Raw genomic sequence first — 15,210 nt, forward strand, 5'->3', positions numbered from 1 at the left:
GAGCCATTCTGTATGGGGCTTTGGAAATTGGGGCTGTACCTGGACTTAATTCAATAACAAACTCTCCATCTCGATCAGGAGGTAAGCCAGGCACATCATCAGCAAATACGTCAGGATATTACTGAACCACTTCAATATTCTGTAACAGCACATTACTGTCCCTATTTACATCCGATACTAAGGCCAGAAAACTAGTACATCCCTTATTCAACAATTTAATAGCTTACAAACACGAAATAATGGGAGTACTTATCGATGAGCCTAGACCAACAATTTCATTATTCTCATGATTATCAGTTAAAAACTCCACAGTATTTCCCACACAATCAATTACAGCACGATAAGCGGATAAACAGTCCATACCCAATATAACATCAAATGCAATCATCGGAATCACAATAAAATCAGCATATAACAATCTCGTACCCATCTGTACCGGACATGTCCTAAGGATACTAGTAGGACAAATCTCATCACCAGAGGGCAACATAATATTGAAGTGTAATGGCATAACAGTAGGTTCAACAGAGATAGAATGCATAAACACTTCAGACATAAAAGAATGGGTTGCACCAGTATCAAACAATGTGAGTGCTTCCTTGCCAGATATTAGAATATTACCTGATATAACTGAAGAATCAGGATTGGCCCCTTCTTTTTTCATTGTAAAAATTCTGCCCTGAACCTTTCTTGTGTCAGAGGAAAAAGGACATTTCAATGTCGTGTGCCCTATTTCCTTGCATCTATAACATCGGCCACTCCCAACTAGACACTCACCTTTGTGTGGCTTGCCACACTTGGGACATAATGGTCGCTCCATAACTAAAGAAGGCGCATAAGGTTTATTGCGTTGCTCCATCTTCCCTTTTCCTTTGTAACCACCTCGAGCACTAGTGCTTGTCCTTTGCCCTCTCGCTTGAAAAGCTTGCCTTCTTAACTACCGTTCCTTTTCAATCTCTTGTTCATCGTTTTCGGCAAGTAAGGCTCTTTCAACGATGTCTTGATAAGTAATCACTTTTGCCATATGAACATCCCGTCGAATTTCTGGTTTCAAGCCCCAAAGGAAGTGTTCTCCTTTGTCTTTATCATTTTCAGCAATGAACGGAACAAACACACATCCTTCTTCAAATTTCAATATATAATCAGCAACAGACAAGGAATCTTGTCTTAACTCAAGAAATTCTTTAACTTTCTTCGCTTTAACTTCTCTTGAAAAATACTTGGCATAAAATAACTCTTTGAACTCATCCCATTTTAACTTGCGAACATTGACAGTCACTTTCGTAGCTTCCCACCAGATGCGAGCAGCTTTCACTAGCATAAACACAGTATAGCTCACTCTATCTCGATTAGTGAACTTCAGATAGTCGAATATAGCCTCCAATGATTTGACCCATTCAAGATCTACGAGTGGGTCGGCACCCCCAATAAATTCAGGAGGGTTCATTCTCCTGAATAATTCATAAGAACCACCTTCGGTACCTTCCACTCTTCCTTTTCCTCGTTCTTGACCACGACCTTGAATTGGATGGTGGATGCTCAGTAGCTGTTGAATCTGATCACTATGTACCTTTGCTTATTCTTTCAATAGCTTAATAAATTCATCGACAACTTTTACTGTCTTATCAATGGGAGGGGTCCTATAGTCCCTTTCGATAATCTTTCGCTTGGGAGGCATATCCTACACATATGCTCACTTTAACATAGATAGGAAGAAAGAGTACATTAATGGCAAATTAAATAAAATCAATTCTCAATGTTAAAATCAATAAATGCAGGATCGAAAACATACCCGATTGTCCTAGGTAGAAGAAGTCATATATGGTCCAGGAAACTTGGGCTCTGATACCAATTGAAACAACCCACTCCCATGATATAAACATTTAAAAGAATTACCGTATGCGGAAGCCTTAACATTTAAAAGGGAATAAACCATAAAACACTTGATCATAAACATTTTTCAACTAATCAAATATAATCATTTACAAAGTTTCCATGGTTCCATTTCCCAACATACAAGTCCCTTAAAATTTTTCCATGTTCACTACATCAAAAATAAGAGTGACATGACCAAAAGTTCAAAAGTTTCCCTTCCTTTGCTATATGACTTCTCCCTCCTTGGACAATCCGTTTCAATTCTGTTTATCACCTACATCATATGACATTAACTGAAATGAGATAAAACTCAGTAAGTAGAAAGGTGTACATAACAAGTAGAATGTGACCATCTGAATCGACTTCTGAACATTCTGATCATTTTTATGTGCTTCTTTAATGCGAACAATCAAATCTGGTTCTAATTGAATCGTAGCAAGTCGCAGTGGTCTACTCTTTGTGTCAAATGCTAATCCAGACAAACAGCAATCCTTAATCAAATTAGAGACACCTATCGTCGATAAGGATAAGGCACATACCTTTCGACTCAAGGCATCCGCTGCTGCATTAGACTTCCCTGGATAGTACTTGATTTCGCAATCAAAATCTTTCAGCAAATCGAGCCATCTACGCTGTCTCATATTAAATTCGTATTGAGAGAACATATACTTCAGGCTTTTGTGATCAGAATAGATTTCAAACTTCTCGCCGTAGAGATAGTGTCATCATATCTTGAGTGCAAATACAATAGCCGCCAATTCAAGATCATGAATTGGGTAACGAGTCTCGTGTGGCTTCAACTGTCTCGAGGCATATGCAATCACATGTCCTCGCTGCATAAGAATACATCCTAACCCCTTGCGAGATGCATCACAATATACAACAAAATCACCCGTACATGAAAGTATTGTCAATACTGGAGCACTGGACAATCGTCTCTTCAATTCCAAGAAGCTAGCCTCACAAGCTTCAGACCACACAAATGTCGCATTCTTTTGTGTCAACTGGGTAATAGGCTTCGCGATACTGGAGAAATCTTTGGTGAATCGTCGATAGTACCCTGCTAGACCCATGAAACTGCGTATCTCTGGCACAGAAGTCGGTCTAGGCCAACTGATTACAGCTTCAACTTTACTTGGATCAATAGAAATACCGTCTCCAGATATGATATGCCCCAAAAAGACAACCTGTCTCAGCCAAAACTCACATTTTGACAGTTTAGCATATAATTTCTCATTTCTCAGCGTCTGCAACACAATTCTTAAATGTTCGGCATGCTCAACCATACTCTTGGAATATACCAAAATATCATCAATAAAAACAATAACAAACTCATCTAGATACTTCTGAAAAACACGATTCATCAGTCCCATAAACACTGTTGGAGCATTCGTTAAACCAAAAGGCATGACAATAAACTCATAATGTCCATACCTGGTTCTGAATGCTGTTTTTGGTATGTTTGCATCTCTGACTCGGAGTTGGTGATATCCAGATCGCAGATCGATCTTGGAATAGACAGAAGATCCCTGCAACTGATCAAATAAATCGTCGATACGAGGCAATGGTTATTTATTCTTTACCGTCGCCTTGTTCAGTTGCTGGTGATCAATACACAATCTCATCGAACCGTCTTTCTTTCGCACAAATAGCACTGGAGCGCCCCAAGGAGAAACACTCGGTCTGATATATCCCTTAGCTAGAAGATCTTCTAATTGTATTTTCAGTTCTTTCAGTTCAATAGGTGCCATTCTGTACGGAGCTCGGGATATAGGAACAGTACTTGAAATGAGATCGATGCTAAAATCTACCTCTCGAGCTGGAGGTAACCCTGGAATTTCATCGAGAAATACATAGGCAAACTCGCATACCACTGGCACCTCTGCCAATGCCGGGCTCGATTTCAGTAGATCTACTCAATAGACAAGGAAACCTTCTGCTCCTTTCTGTAACAATCGTGTCGAATCCGAGATCTGGAACCCTTACCGTAGAATTTCCATTCGTCAGCCATCTCTGGTCTGAACCTGACAATCTTCTGGAAACAATCTACAGTGGCTCGGTACTTTGTTAACATATCAATACTGACAATACAATCAGAATCAGATAGCCCAAGCACAACACAGTCTAACTCAATCTCATGACCCTCGAATTGTAGCATACACTGTCTAACTGAAGTCACGGATATAAGACCACTTCCCAATGGAGAAGTAACAGAAACTACGGCAGATAATGACTCGACAGGAAATGCATATATCAATGTAAAACGTTCTGATATAAATGTATGAGATGCACCTGTATCTATCAAAACATAGGCAGGATAGCCGCAAAGAAAACAGTTACCTTCAATCACATCATCTGGTGCATCTTGGGCCTGCTCTTCTGTCAGTGCAAATACTCCAGCATGCTGTCTAGGAGGCTGGCTTACTGTATGGCTACCTCTGGCTTGGGGCTGGGTCTGTGTAGGGGTTGGCTGAAAGGAATGAACAGATAAAGCTTGCCTCTCAGGCTGATTTACAGAACCAGATGCTAATACACTCTGAGCTTGTTGTATCCCATGCTGTGGACAAACCCTGGCGAAGTGTCCCTGCTGTCTGCAGATATTGCAGCGACCCATCACGCCCTGACACTGTTCAGTGGCATGTCTACCTCCACAAGAGCTGCAATACACACCTGTATATTTTGTACTCTGACCAGGACCTCTCTGTCGTGATCCACTGGAGCTCGTCGAACTGCTCCCTGATCTCTTGAATTGTTTGCCTTTCACTTTCAACTGGTCTTTTCACCCACTGCTATCGAATCTGGGAGGAGGTTGAAAAGAGGGTTGTGTTGGTCTTGGACTCGGAGTGACATAAGGAGTGCTTCGTTGCCTAAGCAGTCCAGCTTCCGCCCCCTTGGCCAAGTTCAACGCTTCAGCGAAGTTGTTAGGTCTACCGGTATTCACCAAAGTAAAAATATCTGGGTTCAAACCATTAATAAACTGATCTGCAATGGCCTCGTCACTCTCTGCAACGTGAGGAGCAAATCTGAGCAATGTTGAGAACTTTGCCACATATTCTTCGATATTCAACTGTCACTGTCTCAGATTGGCAAATTCAGCACCTTTATCTTTTCTGTAGGACACGGGAAAGAATCGTTGATAGAACTCTGCTTTGAAAACTTTCCAAGTGATCTCTGTGCCACTATGCTCCAAGGCTCTTTTCGTGGTAAGCCACCAGTTCTTTGCAACTTCTTGCAGTTGATGCCCAATAAGTTTAACTCTGCGCTCGTCAGTGTATTCAAGAGATTCAAATAACATCTCGATGTCATCGAGCCAAATTTCACATTCAACTGAATTTTCTGTGCCCTTCAGTGTCGGTGGTCGGAATGACTGAAACCGCTTTAACAAAGTCTCCATCGGTGTAGCTGTCACATCCATCGGATCATTGGATATACTGCCCTGTTCTGGTGCCCGACCTGCTACTGGTTGCAGTACTCGTCGAGGTGGCATATCTGATTATCAAACGGATTAGTACACAATCTATACAATCTGTCTCAGTCCTCCTCTGATCATCTACCTCTGATCCAGAATCGGTTCTGATTCATTTTGTGCTTAATACATGTCGCAATCAAATCAAATAAACAGGTAGACATGTATTACAACAAGAAACATGCTTGCATAGAAGACATATGTACATCAACATACAATGAATAGCATGCTAATATCACAAAAGCAAGGAAAACGACTCGATCTACCCCGCTCACTCTCTTCTAGTTCAGTCTACAGAACCTACTGCTCTGATACCACCTGTTGTGGGGACCCAGGCTCTAACTCAATTATCATTGGGATTAAGTGGATCTTTGCTAGAAAATGTGGGTTAAAATTTTGCTTTTAATATCAAAGACGATTGTATATGAATCATACACAAACAACATCTTTATTTTATTTTAACAAAAGTAGATACTTTTCTAGTTCCATTCACATCGTACAAACTAGAGTTTATTACCCATTACATATCAATTGTAACCACTACTAGTTCCTCTGCTATGCCTGTAATCACCACTCTAACCTTGATCTCTCATCCTCTGCGTGACCCTGATCCAATCTCACCTGTTGTTATGCACACATACAGACACAACAACAGCCGGAAACTCCGGTGAGAACAAATCCCAGTATGAAACATGTATACATGCTTGTTAAGTAAGGAAATACAAAATCATGATACATGCATCCATAATCGTAACACATAGTAATGAATACAGTTAACACATCTTTGACTCTTATTCTTGACTCGATTCATATCTAAATCTAGGGATCCGGGTGTGAATAAGACGTAACAAATCTCCCACCTACCCTCCCAATCGTGGTGGCGGTACGTCTTATTCCTAGACTTCGGCCCTGTCTGTATCGAATATCTACAACCGGAGTCGATCTTCTCCTGTGCTTCGATACCACCGAACGTCTAGAACTTGGCAATTCTGCCAATGACTCTCCTATCTCAATGCGTATACATAAATCAAAATAAAGCACAAGCATAGCAAGGTATAGAAATCTAGTATGTGATTTTGGGAAACTAGAATCAAATCTAACTCGAATTGTATCTTCCCGAACCAACATGAATTATACCTTTCTTGTCGTTCGTAGAAGTCTAAGTCTCGTATTCTTGATATCGAATCTGTCAAACCCAATCTGAAATGACATATATACAATGCACCATATCAACTTCTAACTCAAATAATATATGTGAAGTGCAATACTCAATCTCGAGATAATTTTGACGACATAACGGCGTAAACTCAATGTCCCCGTCAACTCAACAATAACACAATCTCAACAATGCATAACCAATACCATATCATCACAATTCTAATTCCAGCATGTCAAAATCTATTCAATTCAAATCAATATATGCTGCAATTCATAACAAATGCATACGGTACCATTTCTTCGATCCGGTTTCAATTATACGCTCTCCGATATCACAAGAACGCATAATCTAGTGTAATTCACAATTTCCCCAACATAAATATCTAAAATCATGCAGGAAATGAATGAAACTTACATCCCCTTGAAGCCTTTGATGAGAGGAGCACGGAAATGAATTCGGATCGAAATTCGAGTGGTTAGATCTTGTACAAGCTAAGTTCTAGGCTATGAGCATTCTTGAGGCTTCCATGGAGGTGTTCTCGATTTTTCAGCTGCTGAATGAGTGAAGAAATGAAGACTCAGCACATATATTGCATGGCAAAGACACTTGGCTTATTTTTCATTCTGCACGTCTCGCGCATATGCGCGACCCCAACCGGCGCATATGCGCGAGACCTACGGCCTCGGCATACATTCAATTCCATCAGCTCGCGCATATGCGCGTCGCTTCTCGCGCATATGCGCGAGGTCTTCGACCTCGGCACATGGGACTCGCGCATATGCGCGCATCTCTGCCGCGCATGTGCGCGATACCTACGGGATTTCTACCTATGCTAACTCATGCACGTCCCATTCGGCTCGCAACGTGGTCCATCTATAGACGCTACAAATCATAATCATTAATCCCATATTAGCAACATAAAATTCTCGGGCATTACAAAAACTACATCCCAATTCACCTTAAATCCAACCTTTTCCAACACCATCCAATACCAATGCAATTAGCATCCCAATATATCCTCAATTCATCCAACACAACCATCAACAAACCTCATTCATTTCCATACACAACACTAACCATAACATAACTCCAAACAATAACCATAAACACTAACCGTATTAAACCATTTCAAATAAATATATCCATAACCAATAACCATTAACTTGGACCTTAACACAATAAATCATGAACTACAACATCAACAACAACATGATAACAAGTCGGGATATTACATCATATCTAACCATAGGAGAGAAGTTATATTTCCTCGGTGAATCTGCTTCTATTTTTGGTCAATTTGTTGTTTGAAATGAAGGGATGGAGATGGCTAAGGAAAATGGAAAATATAAGTGTAATAATATTAATCTCAATTATCTATGAAATTATTATGGGCAACTTATTTAAAAATACCCAACTCCCTTCTCAACTTTCTTTTTACTACTCCACCCTTCAAAACTTAGTTTTAACTACCCCAATTTTTAAAATTTCCATTGATGCCCTTTTCCTCTAATTATGGTGTGTGACATTGTTATACCTATCGAGCCTGTTCTTAAAGGCATATAGCCCCAAGACATACAGCTATGCAAGGTTTCCATCATATATACCATTTTTTTTTATCTTTTTTTATAAAAGGTCTATCATGCTTCCGTATAATAAATTGAACATTTTACCTTTTTGACCAAAATGCCACCGGGTTATATCCACCGAGTTTTACATACTGCTCCTCACAGTCTAACCACACAATCGCAACCGATGGTTTTTGACGCAGATTCCTTCAGCAGCACTTAGCACAACCCTGTTTCGTTTCATACCTCAGGGTATATAGTAAAAGCTTAATTTGAAAATAATACATGAGAGAGGCAAAAGCCTTGGCACTTTTATTCAAGCATATGAATTATTATTACATAGTAACCTCCTGTAGCGGAGGAAAAATTTGTTTAGTAGCTGAACTTACAACATACATAAACTGGAAAGAGAAATATTACAAATTATTTTGAAGAAAAACGAAGATGTTGAGTGATGTCTTCATCTTGCTTCTACCTTCTTATTTATTGAAGCCCCTAGCATATTTGTATTTCGGACTTCAAACTCTTGCTATAACTTGATGCCTTCCAGTTGTGGTTGGCCTTATCTGCAAGATGCTTCCTATCTGCTCGAGGTCTGAAGCCATTACCGAATTCTGGCTCTTTTTGGTTTCGGCATTCTTGGGAGATTTGTTCTGACCATCTTCCACATGAGCCATATTGCAGAATTTCTGACGAGTTTCTTTACTCCCCGACATCTTTCTATTCCATAGAAAAATTCTTTTTTTTCGAATATATCTTCTGCAAAACTTGTGGTTTTTCTTGTCATAGTATTTAACAGGAATGATCCGTTTATCGAATTAAGATAAAACTTAAACGGAAACTTTACTTTGCCCATTTCAGTGAGACAGACCCATAGACCCCATGCTCTTCTGGTGGAAATGTCATCTTCAGTTATTGAAGCAACAAGTGGTGTTTCTTCTGACGGAGGATCCTTGATAAATTTTTGAACATTTGTTTCTGGCCTCCTTAACTTGATAAAATGAAAGGCTTCGTGTGATCTTTTTCCTGCTGGTTCTGGTACTGTACCGAAAAAGTATAGTTTCACAATGTCTCTTCTAGACAAATAATCGTTATTTGCCCAAGTTTCATGAACTGCTTCCTGGATCCATTTTGGTAATCCAGAAATTTCTGGGAAGCTTGGCGATGTGGTATAAACTGAGGCAAGAGCCCCGAATTCAAACCAAGATTTGACCTCTTTTGGATATGAATTTGGTTTCATCCATACCCTAGGATATTTTTCTGAAACATCAATCCTGATACTAGCTGGGTTAATGCCTACTCTTGTTTTTAATTTCTCCCAGTTTTGTTGGTAAACTTGAAATGGAGAAATTGCAGCTTCATTAGTATCAACCTTAGATTTACCCTGGTCAGTATTAGGTCTAATGTTGATCTTTCCCTCTTCAATCCCCGAGTAGAAAGGTTGACTTGAGGACTCGAGATAAGGATCTGGAGTCTCAATTTTTGTTTATGCCGACTCATCTATAGATGATCCCGACTGAACACTTGTGCTAGGGGTATTTGAATCTCCTGCTTCATGTATAAAGTCATGTACTCGAAAACTCTCCATTTGGGAACCAGTGGCTTCTCAATGCCTTGGAGGATAGGTCTTTGCATTACAGACCAGAACTGAGTATAAGCCTGTAAACATCATGTGATTCGATCAGAGACAATTCTCTTATTGACTTGTTATAGCCTTCCCGCAACTTCTGCGTTTAAGTCCAGCTTGTTGAACTCGTTTTGAAGCATTTCAAGGTGTTCCCTCTAATGTCTCTGCATCTTGATGATGGCATCGATATCACCGCTGTCCATCTCCTGTTAAAATCTGTAGAATATTTTCATGTGATTTAATTATCACAATATCAAAAATATAATTCTGACATAGTGCTTGCCATCTTAATAATCTGGCTTTCTCGGGTTTTGACTCAATTATATTCCTTAAGAAAGCTTTTATCTGTGTATTATCAACTTTAAAGTGAATTTCTTTGCGAGTAAGAATAATGGTCATTTTTCAGAAGCTTTTTTTACTTCATATTCTTTTTCGTTGATATGCCATCTTATGGCTTCTGCATAGAGAATAGTCCACTGCAATATATGTCTGGCTGTTCTCCTTCTGGAGTGAGCTTTGTTAAGACTGCTGCCCACCAATGATCACTGGCACCCGTATATAATACCAGATCATCTTCATCTTGAGGAATAGCCATTTTTGGAAGATTTTTACAAATCTCCTTTAGTCGACTAAGTCCATGTGTATGTTCTTTTGTCCATATAAATTTTGAATCTATTTTCAGTAATGGAATAAACACTTTCCTATGTTTTGCTAGGTTTTTAATAAACATCCCAGCAAAATTAACAACTCCCAGAAAACTTTGAAATTGTTTCTTTTCTTTTAGTTCGTTTGGAAAATTCTGCACCTTTTCTACTATATGATCCTGCAAAATTATTCCAGACTCATCGATTCCTATTACTAGAAATTCAATCTTTCTTGTGGCAATGACTGCTTTCTTTTCTGATAGAACAAGTCCTTCCTTTTTACAAACATCAGAGAAAATCTCTAGATGTTTAATATGTTCTTCCATATTTTTAGATGTGATCAACACATCATCAATATAGACAAACATAAATTTGAAATAATCTTTAAATAGATTATCTATTTTCCTCTGAAATATCTGTGGTGAATTAGCCAATCACATTGGTAATACTTTCCAGATATAGTGTCCTTGTGGTGTGGAAAAAGCTGTGAATTTCTTGCTTTCTTCCTGAATCTGAATCTGATAAAAACCAGACTTACAATCAAACTTAGAAAATATCTTTGCATAGCGTATGCAACTGATTAGATGTTCTCTACTAGGTATAAAGTACCCATCAAACTCCAGAATCTTATTTATCTCTTGATAATTAATAACTAGTCTGTGTTTGTTATTTTTTATTTCACCATGATTTCTTACCAAGAATCCTAGGCAGCTGTATGGTTAATTTTTTCTTTGATCAAACCAAGGTCCAGATGTTACTTGATTATAATCTGCATATCCCTTTGATCAATTATGTTCATTGGGATAGGCTTGCAACAGTTATATGCTTTGCCTTCCTTAATTTTAAGGCAAGATTTGAGTTGGTTTTTATCCCACCATGCCAAAAGATCTTCATTGTAATTTTCTTTTATCCTTTTTTGACAGCTTCTAAGAATACCTTAGACTCAAACTCTACTTCATTCTTATGTAGAGCTATCTTAAGACATTTTATTTCTTCTGGTTGAAGTTCTTTATCTCCTATTAATTGGAGCATTGTTTCTCCAAACCGTCTAAAATCTTTCATTTTGAAAGTGGATCGGTTATGGTGACCGGTTGCGCAACGGAAGTTTTAAAAAATTTGTTTCAACAAGAACAAAAACCAAGTACCCCACAAAGTAGTGTAGCAAATAAGCAAAACACAAAATATCACATTCATAGGGTGTTTAAGAAAATTACCTATCAATCACAAGGATTGATGTTTGGCTCCAACTAAGTTGTAAACAACTTAGCTCTTGAAGGAAGACAATCCACAAGCTTCTCCTTTGAGCACTCCTTGCTCAAATATTAAGCCCACCACCAACTAGGTAGATCCCCTCTAATTTTGCACTAGAAAAATTAGAGGTTTTTTCTTTGAGAAGACTTTTCTTTTCTCAACAATTGAAGAAGAAAAAATTGGAGAGAATGAGGATGAAAAATTCGGCCATCTCACTCTTGGAGAGAAGGGGGAACATTTTTCTTGGTTGTGTAAAAAGCAAAGTGTGTCCCAAAGACATGCATGCCTTTTGACTCAAAAATTTGTCTCCAACCCTTCACCTCCCTTGCATGCTTTTCTATTTGGGTTTGTAACTATTACAAAGCCCATGGACTTTAATTTAATTGACCCAAACAATTTTGAGACCAATTAATCCTTACTTGATTTTACTCAAGCCCACTAGTTGAATAATTATTTCCTATTTGGCTCTACAAGACCAAATATTGTTTAATTAATTCAACACTTGAATTAATTTAATTATTTGGACTCTACTAGGCCCACTAGTCTTTAATTAATTCAACACTTGAATTAATTAAATTTAGTCTATAATAATGTTTATGAAAATCACAATTTTCAAATACATTATTTATTTGGTCAACTTTTAATTTAGGAACACTTCCTCAAATTAAAAGTTACATTCTCCCTATAGAAATCATATTTCTATTTTTATTGGCGCTTATAAACTCTTTTATAAGCCGGTCAACACATTGAATTATTTTACTTCTCAACGGGATCTAAAAGGCTAGTACTTGTGTGGCCCTCAATGGTTCATTGATACAACTAGCCGTGGGTTCACATCTCCATGTGATTCGAGACTAAACATGTCCTTATATGAGCATACCCAATTGCTCCATTCTTACTTATCAACTCCTTGATAATAAGAACGTCAGAACTCAAGTCTGATACTACCCAACCAATCAAGTTAAACGCCTAGCAGCATCGCTTACATGATTCCCTAGGTATCAAATGATAGTGCCTGCAAGAACCATTCAATTATGGTTAGCGTACAGTACGGTCCCTTCAAATCATATATCCTGATCGATTCGACAACTATTGGTTTGTCGAGAGTTGTTAATGAATCGATACTATGTGTCATGTCGTAGTCGCATCGATGGTGTAATCTATGAAACCCTTTCATAATTACCACCAACACTCTGATCAGAGATTTCATACTACATACAAATAGGATATCCATACCCGAAGGTAAGCGGTGAATCCCCGACTACAATGCATCGACTCCTATATGTTTCGACAGAACACCTTACTTTGCCACCTGATGACCCCATGAGAGTCGCTAAACAAGTCATATAGAGTTTCAATGTTGTCCCGGGTCATAAGGACTAATGGTGTACAACCATAAACTAGGACGTTTCAACTCGATAAGTGAGAACCACTTGGAAAGTCCTAAATGGAGGGTAGTTCAGTGCACTCTACCAGGAGCACATATCTGCATGCTCGGACATCACAATGTCCCCCAACAATGAAACATGGTACTCACATCGCAGATACTAGTCTCAAACTCGAGCGCCTATATCCTTCTTAGCGGAGGCTGAATCGACTTGGAACTGTTTAGAATATACAGTATTCCAAATATGAGTTTCATGATACTCATCATATGAGCATCTCATATTCTTTCTACTATTTGTATATTCAAGGACTTTATCTATGCAACTAGCATGGGTATACAGATAAAGAAGTGCCAAAACAATAATTTCAAATATTATTAAAATAAAGAATGTTTATACATAGAGTTTCATTGTGAAATGAAACGTCTGCTTGTTCGTTTTCTTAAAATGTGCTAGAATTTTTTTTTTTTTAAACCTTACATAGCATCGGCCGAACCATGCACATTTGCATAAAAATATTTTAGAACCATTTTAAAATTAAAACAACCAACTATATACTTGAGAAATACAGCCCATAGTATAATCTCTCAAAAACCTCTCAAATCATAAATATAAGTCATAAAATATCTTTAACAAAATCTTAAAAATCATAAATCATAACTAGTGCGGAAAACTAGCGTCGGTCCTCGGGTTATGTGCACCTTCAGTCCAGCAAAGTCAACCATCAAGACCTCCCTTAACATATTCATAATCAATAGCACCTGCATCCATCACACCTAGTGAGTCTAAAGACTCAACATGTCATATCCTTGATAACAAGTAATACATAATACAGATCACATGCAACAGTGAAAAATACTTGTACTTAAAATATCGTTTTTATGAAGATGCATAAACTTTAACCATGAACGTTTTCAAAAATATTTTCATGATGCATAAACTTTAAAGGAAAACATTTTCATAATGATGCATCATCTTTAAACATAAATATTTTCATAACCTTTATCATAAACTTTTGCATAAACGTTTTCATAACATCATAAATATATTCATATTCATAGCATCATCAACATATACGTATTCATATTATCATCAACATATACATATTCCTTTTTCTTTTCGTTGAATTCAGATCGTTAATTGTGACTTTCGTGTTCATCTACGTCTACGGCTACGTGTTGGGCGATGGATCCATCTACATGTAACCACAGTACTGGGCGGCGGGGACACCAGCAACACTCTCACCGGTCAACTGGGCCTTGGCCTTACGTATTAACATATTATCGTATACATATACATATCCGTATCCAAGGAAACACGATCGTCGGGCTCCCACTGGGACCATAACCCTCACGAAATTTCCAACATATCATCGTATTAGTCACAATTACTTCACTTTCTTCAAAGTTTTATATTCTCATCACTTAATAAAATTTAAACATGCATATAACGTTTTTCTTTTTAAACCAATCATGCAACATGTCTTTTAGATGTCCACGTTAAATCAGAAAATCCATAAACATTTAAAATAAACGTTTTAGCTTATAAAAATTATATAAAGCCATAAACATTTTAACATCATAAACGTTTAAAATAAACATTTAAATAATAAACATTTAAAATAAACATTTTAACATAAAAATCCATAAACATAAAAATTCCATAAAGATTTAAAATTGACATATTAACTTATAAGAATTCATAAACATTCATAATCATTGAAAATAATCATATTAGCACATAAAACAGCATTCAGGGCACTGCCATGACGTTAACTAATTTTTAGGTGTAAAATGACCGTTTTACCCATAGACGTAAAATTTCCCGTTTTTGACATGATTCTTAATTTCATTGACTCTAACATGTCCCAAATAGTTATTTAAGCTTACATGAATTTTCTCATATTTTTATTTAGCCTGAATCGATTAATTTTAAATTAATCTTTAAATGTGACGTATTAATGCGTTTTAATCCCGAATTAAACCAATCCTTAATATAAAATTCCCAAATTAAAAACTTAGACCCATGAAACTGCGTATCTGTGGCACATAAGTCGGTCTAGGCCAATTTATTACAGCTTCAACTTTACTTGGATCAACAGAAATACCGTCTCCAGATATGATATGCCCCAAAAAGACAACCTGTCTCAGCCAAAACTCACATTTTGACAGTTGAGCATATAATTTCTCATTTCTCAGCGTCTGCAACACACTTCTTAAATGTTCGGCATGCTCAACC

General features: G+C 37.6%; 1 protein-coding gene across 1 annotated transcript; it reads right to left on the minus strand.

Moving 5' to 3' along the window:
- Positions 1–223: 223 nt before the first annotated feature.
- On the minus strand, positions 224–859 carry LOC140957951 (uncharacterized). Its single transcript, XM_073415371.1, has one exon. It carries the CDS (start codon positions 857–859, stop codon positions 224–226), a length of 636 nt encoding a protein of 211 aa, XP_073271472.1.
- Between the last annotated feature and the right edge of the window lie 14,351 nt (positions 860–15,210).

Source organism: Primulina huaijiensis, chromosome 14, assembly GCF_012295235.1.
Source record: "Primulina huaijiensis isolate GDHJ02 chromosome 14, ASM1229523v2, whole genome shotgun sequence".
NCBI classification, from domain to species: Eukaryota; Viridiplantae; Streptophyta; class Magnoliopsida; order Lamiales; family Gesneriaceae; genus Primulina; species Primulina huaijiensis.